This window comes from Camelus dromedarius, chromosome 3 (assembly GCF_036321535.1).
Source record: "Camelus dromedarius isolate mCamDro1 chromosome 3, mCamDro1.pat, whole genome shotgun sequence".
NCBI lineage: Eukaryota > Metazoa > Chordata > Mammalia > Artiodactyla > Camelidae > Camelus > Camelus dromedarius.
Window position 1 is genome coordinate 43,982,725 of NC_087438.1, and position 26,669 is coordinate 44,009,393.

The window sequence follows — 26,669 nt, forward strand, 5'->3', positions numbered from 1 at the left end:
GTAGATGATTCAAGTACCACATGACAGGATTTGTGAGATAGGTATGACTTAAGGAAAAAGGACAAGAAACGTGAGAGTGGTAAAAATGATATATCATGAAATCTAAGGTGAATAGAGAAATAAAACCTACAGTGGTTTTACAGGAAGAAAAAGAAATGAGATCAAGGAACTCAGTATTTACTAGCAGTAAAAAAGAAGTGAATGATTTGGAAGGACAAGGGTAGTGGTCAGGGAAGTGGAAAAGTATCACAGAAGCTAAGGTCTTGAGTATTACCATGGTGTGAATCACATGGGTGTAGTGCAGCTGGACAGTGGAATCGAGGGCATCGAGAACTATGAAATTGCATTGTCGAGGTGGGGTCATCACACGTGGTCATCATTCAAGATATTGCCAGGTCTTACGTAGAGAGAAACACTCTAGGAAATAGTAAAGTCCTTAAGGAATATGCCAGTGTGATAAGGTTGAGTGGCACCCAAAATACAAAAAAAAAAAAAAATATTATTACCTAATGCCCTGAATGTTAAAAGCTGTGAGATTTATACTAAGTGGAAGAAAGTGCAGGTGACCAAAAGTTGACAGGAGTGAGAGGCATGGTAAAAGTTACCTTGGGGTTCTGAGAAACTTCTAGCATCAAATTTGCTTTGACATGATCTAAAACTCTTAAGAGATCTCTGGGCTAAGCTGGTGATTGGGGGTCCACCCGTACCCCCCACCCACCTGCCCCAATATATAGTGAACGATATCAGAATTAGGAAGATTATTCCTGAATGCCAAATTTTGAATGAAGTAATGTATATATTACCATGTTACTTTTTGTGAGGAACTGCACAGAGTCACTTATCTATAGTTTTTTGTTAGATCTCTTTAGGAATCCTTCTGGTAACAAAGCAAGCCTAAGAAGGGAGGGGAAATCATCTTAGTCCTGAAAGTAGACTTTGTTGGAACTGCTTTGCCCTGCTTGCATTTCCATATATACCACAAAAGTATGTCAGTAGGGTTACCCAGGAATTTGAACCACTTTGCACAAACAAAAACACTAATTCATTTAATGTTAAGCAACTCCACAAAGCAGTTAAAAAGTTCTTGAGCCTAGCAGTAAAAACAAAGAAAAAGCCAAATCTAAAGCTTCATTCCCATTGATAATATTTCATTTCATGGCATTCTTAGTTTGGATATGAGATTAAAAAAGAGAAAGAAGTCCAAAACAAGGACTAAAAATAAATGATAATTATGCTGCTTTTGCACAAGTAATGAAACTGACCATATTTGGGTATTCCAGGAATTTTAGTTTTTCTATTAGCTAATTTTAGGTACTTTTAATCCCTTTTGTTTTGAGTAGGTATTCTTGTTTTCTTTCAATGGGCAGAAAATAAGTTGTGATTTTTTTCTGTTTTCTCTACAGACTTCTATAAGGTGATATATAATAGTCAAATGCGTTAATTTTTTTAAGCTTTGGTTTTTGTTGTTTTTTTTTCTTTTTAGTTACCTAATAAGCAAAAAACTCACTATTGTTAAATCTTTAATATTATATCAGAGATAGGATATGTAAGTGTTGAGTTTATGTTAAATTTTCAATTTTTGTTATTTTTTTTAATTTTCATTAATTTTGATGTAGAAGATATCTTGTAATCACTTTACTTAGTAAAGCTATATTGTATGTCATGTTTAATGCAAAAATGTAATTACATGCCATCAGTATAGTCATTTTTTACCAAACTATTTCCCTCTTTCTGTTTTAAATTACCCTCCCTATCCCAATACATAATGAACAATATTGGAATTAGGAAGATTTCTGAATGCCAGAACTTGGATGAAATAATTTATATATTACTGTGTTACTTTTTGTAGGACACTGCACAAAATCACTAATCTATAGTGTTTTGATTGCTGGATTCTCTTCAGGAATCCTTCTGGTAACAAAACAAGACAAATCAGCTTTAGGGAAGAAAAGATACATGATGGGTATTATAAAGAAATGTTCAACACACAGCCTAGCTGTTAGTACAGAATTTATAGCTGCTGGGATTGACCAGTCTTGATTTACCTAAAGGAACATATCTCATAAAGAAAATTATGAGCAAGTAATAGTTTTTCATATGTAATTACAGTAAAATATAGTGGGGTTTTGTTTTTTGTTTTTCTCTAGTTATGTTCATATCAGATAATGAAAGTTTTAACCCTTCATTATGGGAGGAACAGAGAAAACAGCGGGCTCAAGTGGCATTTGAATGTGATGAAGACAAAGATGAGAGAGAGGCACCTCCCAGAGTGAGTCTGACCTTTTTTCATTCAGATTTGAGAGAGGACTGCTGGTATTTATTAGGTACTGTGTAGCTAGTCTGTGTTATTTTGGGGGATACAAAGAAGTACTGGTTTCATTCCTTGCCTTCAATGCACTTGAAATTTTACTGATCCAATACATTTATCATGTGAAAGAATTTGAGAACAATATAAAATTGTGTGATTAAAAGTCAAATTTCATACTATGCATAAACATAAGAGAAAAACAGATGATTGTTTTCTACCTTTCCTTTCTTTAATGATTTATTTATATGTACTATAGGGATAAAGAACTCTTTGATAGGAATGTTTTGTTTCTTTATGAAGACACTGTGTCGCAGTGACAGAAACAGCAAGTACACATTTCCAAGTTACTTATGGATGTGATTATCTTCCCCTTATATAATAAAACTAGCTGAATCCCAGAAAATGGCAATTAGGCTGACCTTGGAAGTGTCTGGTTCTTAACACATAAGATATAATGCAGGCGAGGGGGGTGGGGTATAGCTCAGTGGTAGAGCTCATGCTCAACGTGCATGAGGTCCTGGGTTCAATCCTCAGTACCTCCTCTAAAAATAAATAAATAAATAAACCTTATTACCTTCCCCCAAAATAAGTAAATAAAAATAAATTGTACAAAGAAATTTTTTTAAAAAAAGATATAATGCAGGCATTTTCTATGTGTTTGGATAACTATCTAGCTGGAAAACACATACCTGTTTAAAAACCAGGTGACAATGTTGCCAATATCCACACCATGTATCTTTAAATGGAATACGTTTAAGTCAGCTGAAAAAAAAAGGTTTTAAAACACTAAAAATCTATAACTGTGAAGTTTGACTGTCAATAAAACTGTACTTTTATTGAGTTTAAAATGCTTTCAGAGGCCTGTCATCTATCTTCACAGTTATTCCTATGCACTAGACATGCAATGTAATTAAGATGGATTATAGATTAAATTTTGAGGTTGACATTAGAAATATTTATCTATATTTTAATTTTCACTTATTCTCTTTTTCTAGGAGGGAAATTTAAAGAGATATCCAACCCCATACCCAGATGAACTTAAAAATATGGTCAAAACTGTTCAAACCATTGTACATAGATTAAAAGATGAAGAGAGTAATGAAGACTCTGGGAAAGATTTGAAACCTCATGAAGATCAGCAAGTTGTAAATAATGATGTGGGTGTAAAGGTTAGAAAACTCAATTCAAAACCATTGGCCAAAACCTATTTCAAGTTCTTTAAAATTTTAAAATGATAATTGATATAGTGATCCTTTTTGTATGCACTAAAATGTACTCCCACATTTAAGGGGGTGTTCTCCAATACCTGAGCTAAAAGCTGTAGTAACTCCCTAACTGGCTATTATTACCACTTCAGGGTAGTTACAGACTATCCAGATGGGCATGGGAGTGTCAACATGTACTTTGAAAAACCATTGTCTGAAGGAAGAATTAGATAACAGATACCAGAAAATTCGTTGTTTTGGAAATGCCTTTTTCCCTTGGTAATATTGATCTACTCTACCCAGTTCTAATTTTAAATGTATTGCTGTGGCAGATCATCAGCATTTCGTTGGAATATTTCAGAAATTTACACAAACCCCTAAACTGTATGTTCCTTTAATGGACTTTTTCTACCACATTGTGTCACAGAAACAGAAGTTTTATCATGTCACTAGAGTCATTATGCATTCTATAATGAGCAGAAAAAAAATTAACCTGAGTTTGAGCATGCTGAGCTGACTCAGTTATAAACATCAGCTTTGCAACTTTTAAGATAAAATGTAATTTCATCTAATCAGCTGAATTATAAAGTTTAATATGGCTCATGGACCTTTGGGACCACCTGTTCCCCAAATGAGCATTTTATCTGTGAGTGCTAGACATTTCTAGGTTTCAGGTTTCTTCAATTTATCTAGACTAGGAAAATACTAAATTACTTCTAAATTTTCATCTAAACTTTAATACAAGATTTATTTTCTTTTACTTAGACTTCAGAAAGTACCACTCCAGTAAGAAGCAAGGCTGATGAAAGAGAAAAGTATATGATAGGAAACTCTAATCAGACGACCAATGAACCTGAAGCTGAGATCAGTCCTGGGAATCCACCAGTGACTGCAAATATGAAAGCCTCTGAGAACTTGAAGCATATTGTTAATCATGATGATGTTTTTGAGGTATGGCTTCATGATTATTCTGGGGCAGTCATAACTGATAAGAATTTAATATTTCATTTGTTGTTCTCAAGGTAGGAGAAACCTGATACTGATAGAAAATACGCTAATGCATTTGCCATTGAGAAATTTTATAATTGCTGTATCACTCATTTATCACTTTAAGCTTAAACATTTGAGTACAATGGGTATAAGATTTTTACTGTATAAATTGGTTTGTGGCAGTTCTTTTCTAATTCTGTAAACTACAGAATAGCAATTGCTTTTATTTCTATAACTTAAAAATGAAAAGAAAAAAAATGAAAAGGTTGCCATAGGTGTACTTTAATTATTTGACTTACTTAAGCATTTATCATTGATTGTAAAGTATTTTTTTCCTGACTATCTTGAGACTTTTTTTAAAGAGATTTTTCTGGTGGATCAAAAAAACTAACTTAAAAAAAACAGCTTTATTGAGATATAACTCATATACTATATTATTCACCCATTTAAATAAGAGGTACAGTTTAATGGCTTTTAGTATACTGAAAGTTGTGCAGCCCTCACTACAGTCAGTTTTATGACATTTTCATTACCCTGAAAAGAAAGCCTGTACTTTCTTAGTTGTCTCCCTACAACTTCTCCAACCCCCTACCCTGCAATCCTAGGCAACTAATAATCTGCTTTATCTGCCTCCATAGGTTTGGCTCTTCTTGGCGTTTGATGTAAATATTTTTGTTTTTATAGATGTATAGTCAGTTTACAGTGTTGTATCACATTTCATATAAATGTAATCATACAATATGTGGTCTTTGTGACTACTTTTTTCACTTAGTGTAATGTCATCAAGGGTATCCATGTTGTAGCATGTATCAGTACTTCATCCATTTTTCAAATGTCTGAACAATATTCCATTGTAGTCACCAATAATGAACGTTTGATTTATTTCCACATTTTGGCTGTAATGAATAAGACTTCTTTGAATATTTGTATACAAGTTTTTGTGTAGATATATATTTTCTTTTCTCTTGGGTATATTCCTCAGTAGAATTGCTAGGTCAGAGAAAGCTCTATGGATCATAGTGAGTCTATGTTTAAGTGTTTGAGAAACTGCCAGACAGTTTTCCAAAAGTGATTGTACCATTTTACCTTCCCCTCGTACACTGCTGGAGGTAATGTAAAATGGTAAAGCTATAACCTTTGAAAATGAAATTCTGAAGTGTTTTTTATTTATAGCTGTATTGCCCACTATGGTATCCACTAGCTACAAGTGGTTTTTTAAAGTAATAAAATTAAAAATTGAGCTGCTAAGTTATACTAGCTATGTTTCGGATACCCGGTAGCCACATTTGGTTGGTTAGTGGCTACCATGTTGAACTACACCGATAATTTCCATCATTACAGAAAGTTATACTGGAGAGCACTGGTGTATAAAAATAGTGGTATTGTGGGTTTATAACAGCATCTTTATTCCTGAGAATTCAGAGTATATCATCTATCTTCAACGTTATCCTGTAAGCTAGTTTCTACTACAGGAAAAAACTCGTGGGTTTTGAATGTACTAAATGAATCACATCATTCAATACACTGTTATATATACATTGAACCTAATATTCATTCAATACACTGTTATATATACATTGAACCTAATATAGTCTATGAAAAAGTTATTAGGATTGTCCCAGTGAACTTACTAACACTCCTTTAGTGTAATTTCTGTTGTAAGGCCCTGCATTTGGAGCTATGGTGGCAGAATGGATAAATGAATGTATAGAATATAATCAAGGTTAGAGTGTGCTAAGTATGTAAGAAGCTACTAAGAAAAGCATTAGGTGCTACAGCAATTTAGAAAAGAGATATTTTCTGGCTACAAAGAACTAAGGATGCTTTAAGGTGAAGGAGGCATTTTACCTGTGTTTTGAAATGTTTGTATTAGTAGAAGTTGGAGAACTTAATGAAATAATGAGAAATGATGAGAGCCAAAGAATAGGATTTAGAAAATATGGAAAAGAGTACATTCACTTTGACTGAATATGTCAGGGGTGATAGTATATGAAATAAAATTAGTAGAGTAGATTCTGAATTCTACTAATTCTAATGAAATTAGTAGATCCTGATTCTGAAGCCCTTAAAAGCTATGGTAAGACATTTGGACTTAATGTTCTATACTATATCATTTAGGGAGCCACTGAAAACGTTGTAGCTGAGCATTACTTGTGATAGAGCTATGTATTAGAGTTATCTAGCAACAGCAGCTGAATTCTCCAACTTTGAGGGCTTTTGAATAACAATAGTAGAAATCGTGGACTAGAAGTTAGTTGCAAGAAAATTACAGATACTAGATGCGACTGTCCTTGACTATAAGGAATAGAGAAGAGGGAACAATTACATAACTATGCCTGAATAGGATGATGATGCCATTAACAGAAATAGTGGTATTAAGAGAACAGACAGGCTTGGAAGGACAAATTTGTTTTTAGATATGTGGAGTTTGAACACTTGATAAAGACCATCAGATAGACTCATTCAATAAATAGTTGGAAATATGGATCGTTAGCTCAAAAGATAAAGCAAAGCTAGCTTATAAATTGGAGAATTTTCTACATTAAACATAATCATGGAGAAAGGAAAAAAATATGAACCAACTGCAGAAGATTAATTGACATGAGCAAGGAAACAGAAAAGTGGGAGGAGATTTAGGAGACTAAAGTTCCAAGAAGCCCAGGTATAATACAGCTTCACAAAGGAGAAAATTTGGTCAGCAGTTTAAATGCTGCAGATATATCAACGATTAAGATAGACCATTTTGCCCCTCTTCGTTCCGGTCATCCATTCATTCTGTCAGTCAAGTCTTGTTAATTGCAAATTTTCTGTCTGATTCTTTTTTTTTCTTTACTGGCTATCACTGCCACTGCCTAAGGACAGGTGGAGTCTTTTTTCTTCAGAACTGTTGCATAGCTAGATTGCTTTCCAGCAGTCTCTTTCTCTTTCTGTACATTTTTAATACCCGAGTTACATTTTAAAAGTTAATCGCATCTTGTGAGTTCCTGGCTTGGCAACTTTCAGGCCAACACATGAGCTCGTATCCAGAGCATAACCTTTTACCCTGCAATCCAGTCTACCTTTTCTCTCTCTCCTGCCTCTTTTATCCCTAGTTCCAGCTGCATGAAGCTGACTTGCCATACCTTATTTCCATGTTTTCCTCTACTCAGAATGTCATTTCCCTCTTAACTCACCTTTGAAGACTAAACCCCATTTACATTCTTTCCCTCATCTACTAGTTAACAGTCTAACTCTTTTGTAACACAATCTTGAACAGGGTTGGCACACTCTGGCCTGTGGCCCAAATCTGGCCCACTGCCTATTTTTGTATGGCTTACAAGCTGAGAACAGCTTTTACATTATTAAGTGGTTGAATAAAAGTCAAAAGAAAAAGTGTATTATGTGAAATGTGAAAAATTAGATGAAATCCAGCTTTACTGGCACACAGCCATAGTAATTTGTTTACATATTGTCTCTGGCTACTTGTATACACAGTAGCAGAATTGGTTGGTTGAAACAGAGGGTGTCTGACTCGCAAAGTGTTAAAATATTTACTGTCTAATATTCTAACTGAGATAGTTTTCTGACTCCAAACCACATATTTATTATGGCAGATAAAGCACGTAGAAGTCTTAGTACTTTTAATAGAACACCTTTTTAAGACCTTTTATTTATTTTCATCATATTAACTGGGAATAATTTAACCTATAGAAGATCTGATATTAATATACAATATATACAGTGTTAAAATTTTTCTGTTAACACTTGTTGACCATGGGGTCTTTTTTCTTCTTCTTCTGTCTAATAGCACTCAATGGTAGATAACCCAAGACAATTGCCAAATTATCAGAGAAAAAAAATCATGTAGAATAATTTTAAAAATTCTGTCTTCAGATTGGGCAAAAATTGACATTATTTCATTTGGTGGAAGAACGCCTCAGTCCTTGTGATTCCTTGGAACCCAGAGATCCTTGAGGAAATAAGTTTGAGAATTAGGAATAGACTTTTTGTTAGAGTACCTTTGCTAAACTGAGTTTTTCAATGAGCAGGGATTATGTTTTGTTCATTTCTGTTTCTCTGACATTTGACATAGTACCAGGCACATACTGATCATTAATACAGTTGAATTAAGGACCGCCACAGAAAATTATACCTTAGGTACTTCGGCGTACTGTTAATAATTTCCATAGTTTTACTCCAGTGTCTTGAAAATTTTAAATCACGTGCTAGTTTTAGTCACTATTACTGTAATAAAGGTTTTATATGTGTTCTAAGTATTCTTTTCTCTTTGAAATTCTTGGGACTTAATATTTATTCACTTAAAACAAAATTTATTTTTATAAATATTTTCTTTCTTTTTTCTTTAAATTAGGAATCTGAAGAACTGTCTTCTGATGAAGAGATGAAAATGGCAGAGATGCGGCCACCATTAATTGAAAGTTCTATTAACCAACCCAAAGTGGTAGCACTTAGTAATAACAAAAAAGGTTAGATTTAAAGGAAAGCACTAAGAATAGAAATAACCTGAATAAAATTTAGTAATTTTTTAGAATAAATTTCATTAAATGTCGTCATGTTATTTAAAACACTTTTTAGTAATAATTTTTAAAATATGACTTTCTAAAAGATCTATTCCTTATTGCTTGTGTTTTTAAAGAAAAATCTTGGTGGATCTTTTCTCTTTCCTCGTTCATGCAAGTTTACTTATGAGGCATGGACTTTATAGGCAAATCAGCCTAGATTATGATTCTGTCTCTCCACTTGTTTGCTGTATGATCTTTGAGCTACTTAATTTTATCCATGTGTGTAGGTCTAGTTAGACATGCAGTGAGGCTATTGCAGGATTTTGTGAATACTAAATGTATTGGATTGTTCAGTGTATTCAGATCTAGCACAGTACCTGATGTATTGCAGATGCTTGTTGTTTTATCTATCCCAGAACTTTTTTTTTAACACACCTCCCCCATCCCAGCCACTCATACCATAGAATCTCAGACTCTTAGAAATGAAAGAAAACTTGAAGAGTATCAATCACTTCCCTTTATCCTTCCCTCAGTCCTTCCCACCAAATGCCTGAACATATCTACATTATCTCCACCAGAGATTTATCTATCCTTTGCCTTTATGGCATTAATGAAACTTACTGTCAAGTTGGCCTTTAAAGGATAGCTTGGAGTTTCATAAGAATAATGGTAGTGATATTTTTTGAGTACTTCCTAATTGTTACTTACTAAGAGTTTACATGTTATTATCTAATTGTCACAATTGTCCCATGATAAGGAGGTAGAAGAAGAGGGATATATCTAGGAAAGAACTTAAGTGCTATATTAACAGTATTTTAAGCATGCAGAATCCAAGGTAGGAGAAGGTATAGCTCAGTGGTAGAATGTGTGCTTAGTATGCTCAAGGTCCTGGGTTCAATTCCCCAGTACCTCCATTAAAATAAATAAAAAATAAATAAACCTAATTACCTCCCCCCAAAACAAAACAAACAAAAAATGAATTTAAAGAAAAGAATTCAGAATCCAAGACCCAAATACCTTAAAGTTGAAGTTACAGAGCCCCAGGAGCTACTGTTTTCAACTGTGTAGCACAGTTGTGTCAGTTGTGTAGACACAATCGACTACTTCAACTGAGATATTTGGAACAGCAAAAATATCCTTGATTCATAGAATCTCCTTTGACTGTGTCTATATGTAGTATTCCTATGATTTGGCTAGAATTGAGTTAAAAATAGCTTTTAGTGTGGTAAAGATTTTAAGTTACTATCTTTTTATCAGTACTTAAAAAATAGTACTTTTTATACTACCTACCTATAATGGAATATGAGTATTGTCTATTTCTGTTTTTTCAGTTATTATGAAACCATCTAACGTATTGAGAGTTCACTCAGTTCACTATTTACATACATTCTTTGAAATGACTTAAAAACTAAAGAGAATTGACTTTGTGAAAATTTCTTGAATTGTTTGGTGTTTGTTTTTTGATTGACTGCACTGCTCATTTTGATTGTCAGAATAGATGAAAATGATTCCATGCATGTATGAAATAATTTCTACCCCAGATAAGTTTACCAACGCTGTGAACTGTACTATGACTTTTTAAAACTGTAAATGTGTGGAAAAGCATATTTTCTAAAACTAACTGATGACCTTATAAAACAATGTGTGGAATCATCTTAAAACTAAACAAATTCTGAGTACCTCTCACATTGGTCATATTTTTAAAAAACGAGGTATCACTAAAAAAAAAAAATAACAGCAAAAGGTATCACTTTTAAAATTTTTTAATCTTTGTATGTCTTAGAATTGAATTTTGAGAGGTGCACCTCTGGTTATCTTATTATCCTTATAATTCTTTACCTTCTATATTGAACCAGGACAGTATAAAATGCCATTCGTCATCACTGGGAATTCTTCGTGGCTTTATCAAAGCTAAGGTTTTTTTTTGTTTCAGATGATACAAAGGATACAGATTCTTTATCAGATGAAGTTACACATAATAGCAATCAGAATAACAGCAACTGTTCTTCTCCATCTCGGATGTCTGATTCAGTTTCTCTAAATACTGATAGCAGTCAAGATACCTCACTGTGCTCTCCAGTGAAACAAACTCATATTGGTATTAATTCCAAAATCAGGTTTGTGAACATCTTAACAAAACAGTTTATTTGTATAATAAATAAAGATGGTAAGGCAAATAAATAAATAGGACTAAAACATAAAAGATTTCACAAATTAATATACAAATGATTCAGGTACTATATGGTTTCTTCCCCATTTTACTGCTAATTATTTAGCTTTTATACATTTCCATTTTAAATTAGTCTTTTAAATGAGGGAGAAAAGATTTAAAATCTACTCAATTCTCTTCATTAAAAGATTGAACAGTTTTATAATATTTCTGGTCATTACCGCATAAACAGCCTGTTTGGAATGATTCAAGTTGAAGTGGGTATTTTTAGAGTTAGAAATGCAGTCACTTTGGGGGATACCATTAAAGGGTTCAGTCAGATATTTCTGTGTAGTGCCGTGTCTTTGGCTTAGACTTTAATTTGTAGGTCAAACTCTCTGAAACAAGATTTACTTCCTGTAGGCTTGAATTTGGCTGAGGTTTAAAACAATTTTATCATATGGCTCTCAAGAAATTTTGTTATCAAAGTTACACTATTACCATTTGACCTTGATGTTAATTTATCAGCTAGAGTGCTTGAAAGAAAGATCTGGGTTACTACTGAACCCAAGTTTATTGTATGAATATTGTTAACTATTTTTTAGAGTTAAATTGTTCTTAAATTCCAGGCATATTTCAGGCAGGTTTTTCTGTGTGTTGATTTGCATTGCTTTAAAAGGAAGATGAATTTTATGTCTTAAAATAAGCTTAACTATTATGTGGTTGTAGTTATAACTAATCATTTATATCCTCTGAATTTGAAGCTGAGATCCAGTGTGGTAAAATATTAATTTTATAACCCCTTAGATATTAAGACAGTGATTGATTTGTTGAGTAATAAAATTTTACTGATACTGTAGGGAAATAGTTTAGTACTTTTTAAATCATGGTTTTTTGTAATGAAATAAAAGCTAAGAAAGGGATATAGCCATATCTTTTTTTGGTGTATTTCTAATAATATTATCTGTTACCTAATGGGAAGATCAGTATTAAAGATTATTTGTTGAAACGTAAAATAAATATTTACACGAGAGGACACAAATATGTTTTCATATCACCTAGTAGAAATATTTCTTCTAATTTTGGAATGCTGCATTTATAAATATTTGCCAAATACAATGTAGTCAAATAGAATGATTACATTCAGCTTCTTTTTTGATCTTCATATTTTGTAGGTCTTTGAGCGATTGTTTAGTTCTTTGTATAATTTCCTTATATATATATATGTTTGAATGTAATAATATGTACTTAGTTAACATGATTAATTCTGATTAATAATGTAAGGTTTTGGAATTATTTATATAATATCCCATGCTCTTTACTCAAGTGCTCAGCTTACTGGCTTTTCTTTCATATATCTGCCCATCTTTCAAGGATTTCACGTTTTAGTGCATTAATGAAAAGGGGCAGCAATGGAAGAGAATTATTTCATTACATAATCTCGTGTTTTTCATTGTTTAGCCCTATTTAATTGTGATAAAGTGGTTGATACTGATGAAAATTTATCTATAAATTTTAATTAGCATGTTTAACTTGTCTCCACTTAATATAAATATATATTATTTGACTCTTACAATATTTTTAAAAATTACAAGCTTGATAATAAATAAATGCCTTTTATCTGTGAGTCCCATCAACACTTATCTTTGTATACCTACACACGAGCTAATGAGCTAATAATGTTCCACATTACTAAGAAAACTGGGGTTTATGATGTTTGTGATAAAATTATCTTTGTTTTAGGCAAGAAGATGAAAATTTTAACAGCCTTTTACAAAATGGAGATATTTTAAATCATTCAACAGAGGAAAACTTCAAGGTTCCCGATAAAAAAGATTTTAACTTACCTGAATATGATTTGAATATTGAAGAGCGATTAGTTCTTATTGAGAAAGGTGTTGACTCAACAGCCACATCTGATGAATCTCACAAGTTAGATCATATCAATATGAATCTTAATAAGCTTGTAAATGATGATACATTTCAACCAGAGATAGCAGAAAGATCAAAGACACAGGATATAGTTCTTGGAACATGCTTTTTAAGCAACAGTGCTAAAGGAGAAGCCAAGCACTTGGAAAATGGAAATAAGTACCCTAATCTTGAATGCATAAATAAGGTGAATGGACATTCTGAGGAAACTCCACAGTCTCCTAGGAGGACTGAACCACATGATCCCAATTCTTCTGTTGATATGGGTCTTTCCAAGAGCACTGAAGATCTCTCCCCTCAGAGAAGTGGGCCGATTGGATCGGTTGTGAAATCTCATAGCATAACTAATATGGAGACTGGAGGGCTAAAAATCTATGACATTCTTAGTGATAATGGACCTCAGCAGCCAAGTGCAACAGGTAAAGTAGCATCTACTATTGATGGAAAAAATATAGTTAGGAGCAAGTCAGCTACGCTTTTGTGTGATCAACCATTGCAGGTATTTACTGGTTCTTCTTCATCTTCTGATTTAATGTCAGGTACAAAGGCAATTTTCAAGTTTGATTCAAATCATAATCCTGAAGAGCCAAATATAATAAGAGGCCCCACAACAAGTGGCCCACAGTCTGCACCTCAAATATATGGTCCTCCACAATATAATATCCAGTACAGTAGCAGTGCTGCGGTTAAGGACACTTTGTGGCACTCCAAACAAAACCCCCAAATGGATCATGTCAGTTTTCCTCCTCAGCGCCTTCCTAGATCAGAGAGTACAGAAAATCACAGTTATGCTAAACATTCTGCCAATATGAATTTCTCTAATCATAACAATGTCCGAGCTAATACTGGATACCATTTACATCAGAGACTTGGTCCAGGAAGACATGGGGAAATGTGGGCCATCTCACCAAATGACCGACACATTCCTGGAGCAACTCGAACTACGATTCAGCGACAAAGTAGTGTGTCCTCCACAGCCTCTGTCAATCTTGGTGATCCAGGTCCCACGAGGAGGGCTCAAATTCCTGAAGGAGATTATTTATCATACAGAGAGTTACATTCAGTGGGAAGAACTCCTCCAATGATGTCAGGATCACAGCGACCTCTTTCTGCACGAACATACAGCATTGATGGTCCAAATGCATCGAGACCTCAGAGTGCTCGACCCTCTGTTAGTGAAATACCAGAGAGAACTATGTCAGTTAGTGATTTCAATTATTCACGGACTAGTCCTTCAAAAAGACCAAATGCAAGGGTTGGTTCTGAGCATTCATTGTTAGATCCTCCAGGAAAAAGTAAAGTTCCCCATGATTGGCGAGAACAAGTTCTACGACACATTGAGGCCAAAAAATTAGAAAAGGTAATTAAACATGAATTTTTCATTCTCTTTATGAATTTACTAATTTTCTTTTAAAAAATTTGATACTTTGTTTTTTAAACAAGGTGAAACAAAATACTCCAATTACGGAATATATGCTTATATTCTAGAATTTTTCCCTTGGGTGAGAATAGAGGTCCAAGTTTAGACTTACCCAGATGAGATGATGATATAAACTTCTTTCTTTCACTTACTCCTTAGTGTTTTCTGATGGGCTTACATTCATTTTACATATTTATGTGTGTGTCTCCTTTAGATTGTGCCACAAATACTACAGTTAATACATGTATATACATGTTTATCTCTTAGTATTTTGACCACCTTCCCCTCATGTATTAATAATTGATTATGTAAATATGTGTACAAAAAGAACAATTTACTATATAGTTAACAGAATAACCAGAAATGTATTGTAAATGTTTATCTTTTACCTAAAAGATTTTTTTCCCAGTTCGTGTTATATGACTAACGCTGTCACTGACTGAGATGACTTCTGGCATGGCATTCACTCTTGACTTTCCTAAATTGCGTTTCTGACCTGTTTGAACTGAGGTGTCTGTGGCTCTAGCGTATGTAGTTTGGAAGTCATTGGTAAAATAACTTACGTTTGTGTTCAGCTTATAACTTTATGCATAGATACTCATTTTTAGAAATAGTTAAATAATTTTTTTAAATTATTCTATAAAACTGATATGTTAGTGCCACAGTTCTGTGGCCCAGGTGTATCAGGCATATTCTTTAAGGTTTGGCTTCATATTTCTTAGTGTATTTTACCTTAAGAATTATCTTAACTTTGTTTATTGAATATAAGACTTTTTAAAAACAGCTGACTATATACAGTCTCAATTGATCGTTATTTTTTTTTAATTCCTTTAGTCCAATTTTTCAGAAATCAGTGCCTAAAAGATGAATAATACCTTCTATCAGTTCACATTGAACCTCTGTAATTGTTAGCTCTTTAAATAGCTGATCCTCTGTAGCATTAGGTGACTTCATTCTCATCTATCCATTTTGTTTCAACAGTAACTCTGTACATACTGTTGAGGTTCTTTGAACTGTGTGCTTTAAGGAATTCGGAAGGTTCTTAAGCAAAGGAGTAGCATGGATGTTTTGTAAATAAATTTCTGGCAATGGTGTGGAACTGGATTTGAGGAGGAAAAGGCTGTGGTTAAGTTGGTTGAGTTATGAGGCTGTCTAATGGTCCAGAGAACAAAATGGAATGAGAAATGTTTCAGTGGAATTGAGACAGAGGAACAAATTTGAGAGGCATTTCTGAAATAGACTTTATAAAAGTTTACTTCTAATTAGAGTATTCCTATAATCATTCATTGAGTGAAAGGTATTAAGCTTGAGATTGGTGCCTTGAATAACTGGTTGTTAGGAATGCCATTAACTGGATTTTGAGGAGGAATAATGGATTTGGACAAAGAGATGAGTTTGGTTATCATATTACTAGTTGACATCCCAGATGACTATTCTCCCACTGCTTTCTTGTCTGACAGAGATAGGCCTGGACTTCAGTAAATAGGAAGCAAGTAGCAGCCATCTCATTGTTCATTGTACTGCTCTGCTTTTTATGTTTAGAAATTTGCCACACAATTGATTGGAGGGTACATGAAAGCAGTTACCCAGTTGTGCCCACTGGTAATTTAGAGGTGAAAATTAATTCAGTAAAAGTAGGAAAAGCCTTGTTGAGGATACAGGGCAACATGATTTAGACTCCAAACTTGAAAGCATTGGTTGAAAATGGTGGAGGGTGATGGAAGATCTTTATTTGCTCCTCTGCATTTCCTCCACTCTCCTCTAAACCTAATTCTAATGGCATGGTAGACATTTGAAAAACTTCCTCAGGGGATTTCACAAAACCTGTCCTATGTCTAGAAAAAAAGTTACTACTTTGCCTAGCTGAGAGTTTAGTAGTAATACAGGAAGAGATAAGTTATTGAAGCTTACTTGGTTTTTTAACCTTGTGGTAGTAACCCCTCTTTCCCAACCCTCTAATAAGCTGTACCTAGAACACAAACATAAAATAGAGCTCACCTCAGAACTCTAAAGACTTACTGGATAGCTCAAGTGGTAGAGCACATACTTAGCATGCACAAGGTCCTGGGTTCAATCCCCAGTACCTCCATTATATATAATATATGTGTGTGTGTGTGTGTGTATATACACACACACATACACACACACACATACACACACACACACACACACACACAAACAAACTCAATTACCTCTCCACCCCGCCCCAAAACAGAACTCTCAAGACTTATTTAATTAAACTAATCAGCAAACATTGAAAGAATAAAAATTTATTTCAAAATTGAGTTCTTAGAATATCAGCATTTGCTAATATTCCTTACTGAAAACTTAGGGAGCACTCAGCCATGTTCCATAATACTGCTCTTATACAGCTATTAGCATGTAATGAACAACAGTGCCCAAGACATATGCCCAGCACTTAATTGAGCTTTGTACAGTGTTGTTGTGTTGTGACAGGGTGCAGTTTTATGTGGATGTCTGTGTACAAGCCTGAACTCAAATTCAGACCTGTTCTGAGCTTCAGCCTTCTTTCTCAGAGGAATGTTTACAAAAATCGCATATATTTTTCAAAGATGACAGAGAAAGCTTTGTTCCAGGATTGACATATCATTAAAAAAGGGTCAGTCAGACCACTCAAGTTCACATGTTAAAACTGTATAACACATGAGTGTGTGTTATTTATATGTTTCTGGGTGTGTGTGATTACGTGTATAATTTACTTTTACATTCTAATCAAATTTTGTGGAACCTCTGAATTGCCTTTGCCAAATTCTTATACTTTGTGAAGTGGTTTAAGGAAGTACAGGCCTGGCCTATTTAACTTAGCTTTTTCTTTAGTCGTTACTTTAGAATCCACAAAATAACTATAAGTGTACATTGTAATTTTACAGATCCTTTTCATTCTAGAATGTCATTAATATTTCTTGGTGTTAGAGATCAACTTCATAATCTGGATAAAGTATATATTTCCTAAGAATAACATAGAAATAATTGTTTTGGCATTTCGGTATTTCTTAATAACAAGCCATGACCAAAATATTGTTTCTCTCAGTTTGACCCTCAGACCTGCAGACCCTCAATGTTCAGGGACATGACTAAAACCCACATGGAAGAAGAGCAGTTAACTGAATAAACAAGCAGGAACAATGATAATCAGGCAGTGCGTTTATTGGAGTACATTTTTCAGGCATCTCTGAAATTAGCTATTAGGCTTTTATGTAAAATCAATCTGTGGAAGGATTCTGTCAGTGGTTCTTCAAGTTTAAGCAGTAAAGCCACCATTAACTTCTAAAATATAATACCTGTATTTGAACGAGAAAAAATTTTTACATGTGCATTTTCTAGTTTTTTTTTTCCCCTGGTAATTGTGGAGCAGTAGGAGCCTTTTAAATGTTATATCCTAAAACTCTTCGTGTATGTGAACATTTTCTCTAATGTAAGACAGTTTTCAAAATGTGGAAGAAAATTTTTATCAAAAATTGCAGTAGCCAAGAGCCAGGTTTTGTTTTGTTTTGTTTTTTTGAGCCAGGTATTTTTTTGCAAATATACTTTTGTGCTATATTGTGTGTTTAAACTCTTCATTTAATATGACAGAATTAATTTCTGTTAAATGAAGCAGACTCTCCAGAAACCCATTTTGACTAATAACTGGTTGTTGGTAAAATCTCTTTATAAAGAAATTAGTTTGTGCTTTGTGTATAACTATATACATACAAATACATTAGTTCCTATTTTCTGGCAAACTTCTAGTAAGATATATGAGGAATAAAAGAAATAATGGCAATATAAAAGCAGCTATATGTTTGTACTTTCTTATTTGGTGTTTAAACAGGTGATTGGTTGGGTTTACATGTAATTGGTGTGTGTATATGTATGTTGTCATGTAAATAAATATATGGTAAATAGTGCCAATTTCTCTCAGTGGCACTGGAAATTCTGTGTTGCATGCTATTTCTGTGTGGTATTGGGGTTACTTTTATACATGTCTATGTATATAACTTGTCTTGTGAATTTTGCATGCTGCACTAATCTCTGTTAAATCTATCCCCTCTTTATTCAGAGCATGCTGTCAAGGTCCTTTAATTCCAATTTTACTGCTGTAAGCAGCTTTCACTATGGCAGCTCTAGGGATCTGCATGGCAGCCAAGGCAGTGTTGCCTTGAGTGTTGCAGACGGAAGAGGTTCTGGTGGGCACATATTTCGAGTGAGTACCTGTAGTAGACCAGTAGTTTTAGTAAAAGTGAAAAAAAAAAAACCCCAAAAACAAAACCCCACATTTTAATGTTTTAACTGTTCTAGAGAATACATTTTTACTATGGGTTAGAAATCTTGATTACCTCCCAGTTCTTCCATGGCTTAGTTCTGAAACTTTCTGCAAAGCTGATTTAGGCTTTATCAAGTTTCTGTTGTCATAACTAGGGATGTAGTCAGAGCTCTTGCTTATGTAAAAAGGGGTGAGCAAGAGGAATAACCACCTGAGAGATTTTTTTAAAAATTATTTTTCTTGTCAGTGTCTTCCCTTAATTAAAGTAGTTTGCCCTCACTAACTCAAGGTTATAAGGCTATGCCATGCCGTAGTACACAGAGGGGTTGTGGGAAAGAATAATTTTCACTTTAGTGATTGAGAATTGGCGTATTAAATACCTGGAACTAAGTTTAATCACTATTTCCTGAAAATGATTAAATGTGAGCCTGGAGAAATTACAGTAAGTGCAGTGAAAAGGCAAAAATCCTTTATTACCCACAATTCAGCATAATCATCAGTAGGGAAGAAGAAAGGTTAATTTTTTTAATGAAAGTTAAGGGTACGGGATATGGACAGGGAAGGAGGAAGAACAGAATAATTCTGCAAGACTGTTTTACTATTTTTCTTTCCACAAAACTTGAGGTGGTAGCATGGTCTCTAAATAAATATTTCCTCTGCCCCTTTCCTTTCGTGCTTTCTTCCCTTACATAACCTTATTATATCCTCTCCCCCATATTTTAATTTACATATTGACTCTGTTTACTTCTGGGTCCTTTGCTTTTTCCTGAGCATCCCTTTCCCTGTCACCCCCGATCCCTACTACTTTTTAATACATTCCTGGCTTTCACTCTGTTGTATTGTAGGATAGGAGCAGCCTCTTGGATTCCCTTTGCTCTGGCTGGGCCTCACCTGTCTTGCTCTGCCCTCTGTCACCTGCCACCACGTAGTTTCCATGTTATGTAATAGTGGCAGCAATCATTTCGTAACTTAGCTGTTTGAAACAGGAGTGGGGGTAAAAACCAGGGGCTTTTATTAACTCAGGGATAACCTTTATAGTCACCAGGAATAACTGTGCTTCCCAGTTCTTGAACAGTAATATTTTTTGCTTGTTATTCTTAAATTCAGAACCTTTGTTTCTGATGCGTTTCACTTTTTCATTTGTAATGGACTTGTGCATTTACAGACATAGTTGTACATTCAGGCTTGAGTTTAAACTTCAGGCTGTGAGCTAAGTTGATTATTATGCATTCTCAAAAACGGAGAAGGAAAATAAAATACTCATTGTGTAAACACCCAAATTAGATCAAACTACATCTAAAAACGCTAAGCCATGGTTTGAACTAGCAACAAACTGCACGTGATAGATCTGTTGCAGGTGTGGATTCTAAGACTAAATTATAAACCCTTAGATTTATGTATTTATGTATGTATCCTGTTGCATATCATAATGAAGTAGATCTCGGATTATTTTTCAACATGATGATCTTGTTTGCATAGCTATATTGCGAGCCATATTCAATTTTGAAAGTAACAATCGTGCTATTTATCACAATGTCTTTAGTTTTCTCAAATATACTTAGATGTGTTTAGAACTAAATTAAGATGAAAAATAGGCATCTTATTTCCCAACATATTTAAAAGATATATTCAGAGATAATGAGATATTGAGTCTGTTTTTTTCCTCTAAAGGTATCAGTGAGACAAACTATGATATAAAGATATAATTTGATCTTTAAAAATACGAACTCTAGTTAATTAAATTTAAAAGCATTTTACCAGACCAGTGCTTTTGAAAATATTGAGCTAATATTAGTATAATAGAATTAAGCTAAAGCTAGTTCTATAAGACCTTATGTTCATTGATATTGCTCATCATTAATGAGAAATTCTCGGGTGATAGTGTGCTGTTAAAAGAACAGCAGTTAATTTTTTTTACCAAAAAACTTTTTGTAGCGCTCAACAGGAGTATGTGTATTTTATTAGGACTCTTAACTTGGATTAATAACTAAATTTATTGTTCAAAATGTTAAAAGCTAGGTATTACTGTAAATAAAGCTAAAAGCATTATAAAGAAATAGCTTAATAGTATATTCATATATACTTTTCACACATTATAAGAACAAATTTTGCCATGCAACTTTGGAAAGCTGTTTAAGGTACTAATTTTTTTTTTTCAGTTTCATTGAGATATAATTGACATATTAGTCCAAGTTGTACATCATGATGGTTTGGTATATGTATATATTGCAAAGTGATTACCACAGTAGGTTTCATTAACATCCATCATAAAGGTACTAAATATTGATGGCAATTATGATGGTAATGTTTGATTTAGTTCTTCATCTTTCCATTATCTAGTAACATTTTCTCCTAGTCTCCTCGCAAGTGTCATCATCATTTTCCTTTCACATCTTAAAGATCATTATTTGTTTATTTTTTTATTTCCTCCTCATCTGAAGCATCCCCAGACATCCTGTCCAGGAGATCCTTGTCAAGATGATATATTCATTTCAGGACAGCAGAACTACTCGTCAGCTACACTTAGTCACAAAGATGTTCCTCCAGACAGCTTGATGAAAGTAGGTGCTCAGGAAATCAAGTAGTATCTGTGAGCTTACTGTGTTGTATCGCTTTTGACTAGAAGTATCATGTACGAAAATACTTTTTGAGGACTTTTCCCTCTTGAATACTAAGATTCTTTTTTAAATAATTGAGGAATATGAAATAAAATTTCACTCTGCTGTTCCTCAGTTATTCCATGATTTTTTTCCACACTGAAGAATCATTTTGTTATTTTTGGATTTCTATAGTATCACTTACTTATTTTGTCATGTGAATCAAAGGCTTTTTGGCATTCTTGATAGTGAAACTATTTGCGGAGTTAAATATGAACCTATCTTAAATTCTTCACTGGAGGATGTTTTATGATTACCAAAGACATTTAACATACTTTCAATGCAATTGGAAATTACCTTGAAAGACTTTTGTATGTGGTAGAATGATGGTTGTATTCTCATTACTTTTATAACTAAAGCATCACTCATTTAGAGTTTACTTTTTTTTGTCACCAATGCCAGATACATAGTTCTGTAGTATTCTCCTCAGCTGTTCTTTCTCTTAACTAAGCCCATATCTCTAGTACAACCAGATAAAATAGTGAAATACAGTTAGGTTATTATATAAACATTTACATTGTTCTTGAGAGTAGGAACCCAGCCATGTAAGTTTGTACGTATCTACTTATTTTACTCTTTTTCTACTATTTTTCTTTTAATTGAGCTCTGCTATTCAGTTTTTGGGGGGTTTTTTTTGTTGTTTTTTTTAATATCCATTTTGTAGTTTGGGCTAACAGAATAAGGTATCATCACATTTCCGCAAAGGTGATGTTTAAGTCTAAAATTCAATCTCAAAAAATGAGAGGCTTTAAAGCAAAGATATAATCCTTTAACAACAACAAAATAATCTGGAGTTTTTTGTTTAGCTTGTGAAAAATAAAATAGAATGTCAAGGTTTAATTTTTGTGATTAACATTCTCTGGAAATATCTACAGAGTTTTAAAATTGCAAACTGATAAACACATACACATGCATGAGGAATAAATGAGTTTTCTCCTGCATTGATGGATTGGTTTTTTTAACTCTAGAAAGGAAGGAATAAAGGAAGAAATTTGTACTCAGATTGTGAAAAAAATTCTACCCCAAAACTTGTTACTTTCATTCTGAAGAAAACCAGCGAGTGTGTGTGTGTGAGATATTAACTATAGTATGGGGAAAGATGACCTTTTAATGGGCTTAAATTTTAATTTAGCATACTATTTACCATTTGAACATTTGGTTATGGTTGCAGAAAAGCAAATAATTTAAAATACAGATATAACTTTCATTTGAAGACTTTAAAGAGTGACTCTACAGCAAGCACTCAGGTCTAGAATTAAGACATTAATACCATTTTTTCTTTTAAAAGTGTAAAATTTAAAAAATAGTATACATGGCATGATATTGTGAGATTTAGAATGTTAAGCTCTAGTGCTTTTGTAATGCTCCAAGAAGAGCCAAATATTTGTAATAAGACATTATTGTTGGTCATTTTAAGACACTTCGTGTTTTTCTTAGATGCCTTTGAGTAATGGACAGATGGGCCAGCCTCTCAGGCCTCAGGCAAATTATAGTCAGATACATCACCCCTTTCCTCAGGCATCTGTGGCAAGGCATCCCTCTAGAGAACAACTAATTGATTACTTGATGCTGAAAGTGGCCCACCAACCTCCATACACACAGCCCCACTGTTCTGCTAGACAAGGCCATGAACTGGCAAGGCAAGAGGTAAGAATAATCACAATATTTGACATACGAGACTAGCTTTTAATGTATTTTTTAGGTTATTTAATTTTACCAGTAAATCCATATAGAATTTTAACATAGTTTTTACCATTTTGTTTAATGGTCTTCTTTCATGTTAAGTTTATATGGTGATAAACTTTGACAATATGATTCCCCCATTCTGATAAATTGACATAGGATGTAGTATTTTGGGGGCATAATTTTTGTTCCCTAAGGTGGTTGTTTTTCTAAAACTGGTTGATGATACTCCAGTAATCAGACCTTCTTCAAGAATATACCTAGCAGACCATTAAACTTGAATGGTGTATTATAGTTCACTAATTGTTATGTGACACTCAGCTTTTGAAACTGGGCTATAGTCTCCAAACTGCTTTGAGAATTAAATCTTACACAATATTAAAAAGTCATCAGTCACATATTTATATACTTTGATAGTTTATTGATAAAATATTATTGGAATCATAGAGAACAAATGCTTCATTCTTTTTTTTGTTTTTTTGTCCTCTGAGGAAAAAGAAAATGATACATAACAAAAGTTTCATTCTTGCATCTTTTTCTGTAGCTTAGTTATAAAATGTAATACCAGTTGATTATTAATCCCAGCTCCCTTGAAGCATATAAACAGATTGAGGAAATGAGTTAATATCCAGCAACCACCCAGGGATCTTTTAGATGACTTATGAATCACGCAATAGTCAGAAATACTATGTAATCTAAGTGTTTCACAAATGGAAATTGATAATACAATACATGTTTTGTGTGTATGATCTATGTCATTCAAGTTCGTGATGTCCAGAAAATATGAAGTCAACATTAATTGGTTGCTTATCTTCATAAGATAGCAGTAGATTAATTTAGGAGCTGTGCTTTATAATCCCAGCTGTGCCTTTAACTTACTAACTCATTAACATAATATTTCATGTTGTAGTTTCATTTCATCTGCCCAAATATGTATTTTAGGTGAATTCTTACATATTTGTGTTTTCTTGAACTTAATTTACCGGTATTTAAATATGGATGTTATTGTAGCTTTTTCTGATACAGGAATAAGTTTATTTTCATATTAACTCAGATTCGAGTGAGAATTGAAAAGGATCCAGAGCTTGGATTCAGCATATCAGGAGGTGTTGGGGGAAGAGGAAACCCATTCAGACCTGATGATGATGTGAGTTTTGTTTATATATCCTTGAAATATCCATTAATTTTTATTTACTAATTTAATGCCTTTTATGCATAAGTAAAACTTTATAGATATTCCTATAAATCTATACAGACATCGCCTTTTGATTTCCCACTATACTGGTTAGCTTTTTGTTTTGAAATGTGATCAGTTCGGATTGAGGAATACAAATTTAACCAAAAATTGTAAATGTTCATATTGTGAAGTGATTTTTAATTGTTATTACTTTCTTCACACCTTATATAAATAACTATTTATCACTTTAACAGAAATCACTATACTAAAGAAAGAAATTACCAGAAGCATAAATAACATAGCATTGTCACAATATTATTCCGAGAAGACAGGGAGAAAACTTGTACCACAATTCAAGTATTTGTATACTATAAAAAGAAAGACTACTCTTTCGTACTCTTTTATTTATGCATACTGCTTTCCATTACATAATTATCTTTTTTGTTGTTCTTAAAGGGTATATTTGTAACAAGAGTACAGCCTGAAGGACCAGCATCAAAATTATTGCAACCAGGTGACAAAATTATTCAGGTAACTAAAGATACATCTTTTTATTATTTTCTTTATTTTTCATTTTATAACATCTGCCCTCCTCATCAAGGAATTATTAAATGCCAGATTTGAAAGTAAGCATTTTATGAAGTTAACTTCAAATATTTGTGAATGAAAACAGTCGCATTTTTTACAGGCTGTTCTCTAGTGCTTTCAGAGTTTAAAATATTTCCCTGTTGTACCTTAGAAAGTCATACTGATATTTTTTAATACCTCTAAGCATTTTGCTGAAGTTCGGGAGTGGTGTAATAAGATGATGAAAGAATCTCCTTTGTGTGTTATGAGAATTTAAGGATTTAATTAATGAGAAGCACTTAGAACAATGTGTTTGGTGTATAGTAAAACCTCAATGAATGTCAAGCTTCAATGATAAGAAGTGTAGTGTTCTTAGTCTGGTGGCTCCTGGACAGTGGGAAGACTGGCCTTGACCTCTGCTACTCTTAACAGCGTGGAATCTCCACTGCACACTGGTTCATAAACACACCACCGTGTCTGACCCTGTGTCTTAGACAATTGCTTCTTAATGTCAGCTTGCTATATAGGAATCATCTGAAAATGTGGGCAAGATACAGGTTCCTGGGTCCCACCTTCAGAGCTTTTATTTCCATAGACAGGGGTAAGGCTCAGGAATATAGATGTTGTTTTAAATTGCCAAAATGATTCTTTCTTTCTTCCAGGTTTGTGGACTACCTGGCAGAAATTTAAATGCACAAATGCAAATAAACTACCAGGAAATGTTTGGGGTTTTTTAAAGTAGTTTTCTTCTTTCTTCTAGGCTAATGGCTACAGTTTTATCAATATCGAACATGGACAAGCAGTGTCCTTGCTAAAAACTTTCCAGAACACAGTAGAACTCATCATTGTACGAGAGGTTTCCTCATAAGAACTGTGGACTGAAAAACGGGAGAGTCAGCAAGATTTATTGGAAGATACTTGTGGGGGAAATTAATATTTTGACTATTTTTATATATAAAGAAGAACTCAAATTATGTTCAAATTTGTACATTAATGAAATAATGGAACTTGTGGTTAGAGGGAAAGAACCACTGTACAGTGTATAGGGGATACTATGAATTCATACCATATAAATCTTCTCGTTAGGTTTTTAAACATAGCAGTCAAGGCTACAGAAACAAACGTATGTTGTTTTTGTATAGATTGTAGGTTTATTTTTGGATTTCCTACACATGGTTGAACTCTGTGCAAGGCTCTAGTTAGCCTTGGTTGTAGCCCAGAGACAGATGGCAGAGCTGTCTATCTCATAGCTTTTATGCCTTTGTTTTTATTCAACTGGTATTAATGTTTTTCTGCTGAAAACTACTTTTTTTTAATGTGGGCAAGAGATTTGAAGCGTTGGCTTTTGCTATGTGCATATTGAATTGAAGAGTGAGTAGGTGAAGGTGGTGCTGGTGGGTTCACTTTCCAAGGCCAGATTAAAACAGTTATTTCCTATAAAAATCTGGAAACAAAGAAATGGGGGGGGGGAATAAAAGCTCTTACTGTGGTATTATGGATAGAATAATGCAATAAAAATGTAATGTCTTTTTAAAGAAATAAAAACGACAATAATTTGCATTTTAGGAGCTCCACAGGATCTGTTCTTGTCATAGCCATTGACTATTACATTTGCTACTATGATTCAATTTTTAATTTTTTAGTCACAAGAAATTTTTAACTACTGTAGGTGCATATCCATGGATTTTCTTTTTCTTTCTTTTGTCCATGCATTTTCTGTGATATGGAAATCCCCTTTGGTTTTTTTCGCAAATGGTGGTACTTACGGTCTGTTTTATAACTAGAACTCCATCTTAATCTTAATTTCTAATTTTT

At 33.5% G+C, this 26,669-nt stretch overlaps 1 protein-coding gene across 11 annotated transcripts in view; it reads left to right on the forward strand.

Moving 5' to 3' along the window:
• Nucleotides 1-26,322, forward strand: part of ERBIN (erbb2 interacting protein) — a 99,478-nt gene extending 73,156 nt beyond the window's left edge. Inside the window, exons 16-27 of one of the 11 annotated variants that reach the window (XM_031446110.2) lie at nucleotides 2,148-2,269; nucleotides 3,304-3,465; nucleotides 4,279-4,464; nucleotides 8,855-8,969; nucleotides 10,939-11,122; nucleotides 12,898-14,446; nucleotides 18,567-18,710; nucleotides 21,212-21,331; nucleotides 22,865-23,074; nucleotides 24,165-24,257; nucleotides 24,744-24,818; nucleotides 25,615-26,322. In XM_031446110.2, coding sequence (XP_031301970.1) covers nucleotides 2,148-2,269; nucleotides 3,304-3,465; nucleotides 4,279-4,464; nucleotides 8,855-8,969; nucleotides 10,939-11,122; nucleotides 12,898-14,446; nucleotides 18,567-18,710; nucleotides 21,212-21,331; nucleotides 22,865-23,074; nucleotides 24,165-24,257; nucleotides 24,744-24,818; nucleotides 25,615-25,722 — 3,068 coding nt within the window. In that variant the 3' untranslated portion in view covers nucleotides 25,723-26,322. Of the gene's footprint in view, nucleotides 1-2,147; nucleotides 2,270-3,303; nucleotides 3,478-4,278; nucleotides 4,465-8,854; nucleotides 8,970-10,938; nucleotides 11,123-12,897; nucleotides 14,447-18,566; nucleotides 18,711-21,211; nucleotides 21,332-22,864; nucleotides 23,075-24,164; nucleotides 24,258-24,743; nucleotides 24,819-25,614 lie in introns of all 11 variants that reach the window. The other 10 variants (XM_010974935.3, XM_031446117.2, XM_064481064.1 and 7 more) reach the window with 10 other exon arrangements.
• The last annotated feature ends 347 nt before the right edge of the window (nucleotides 26,323-26,669 follow it).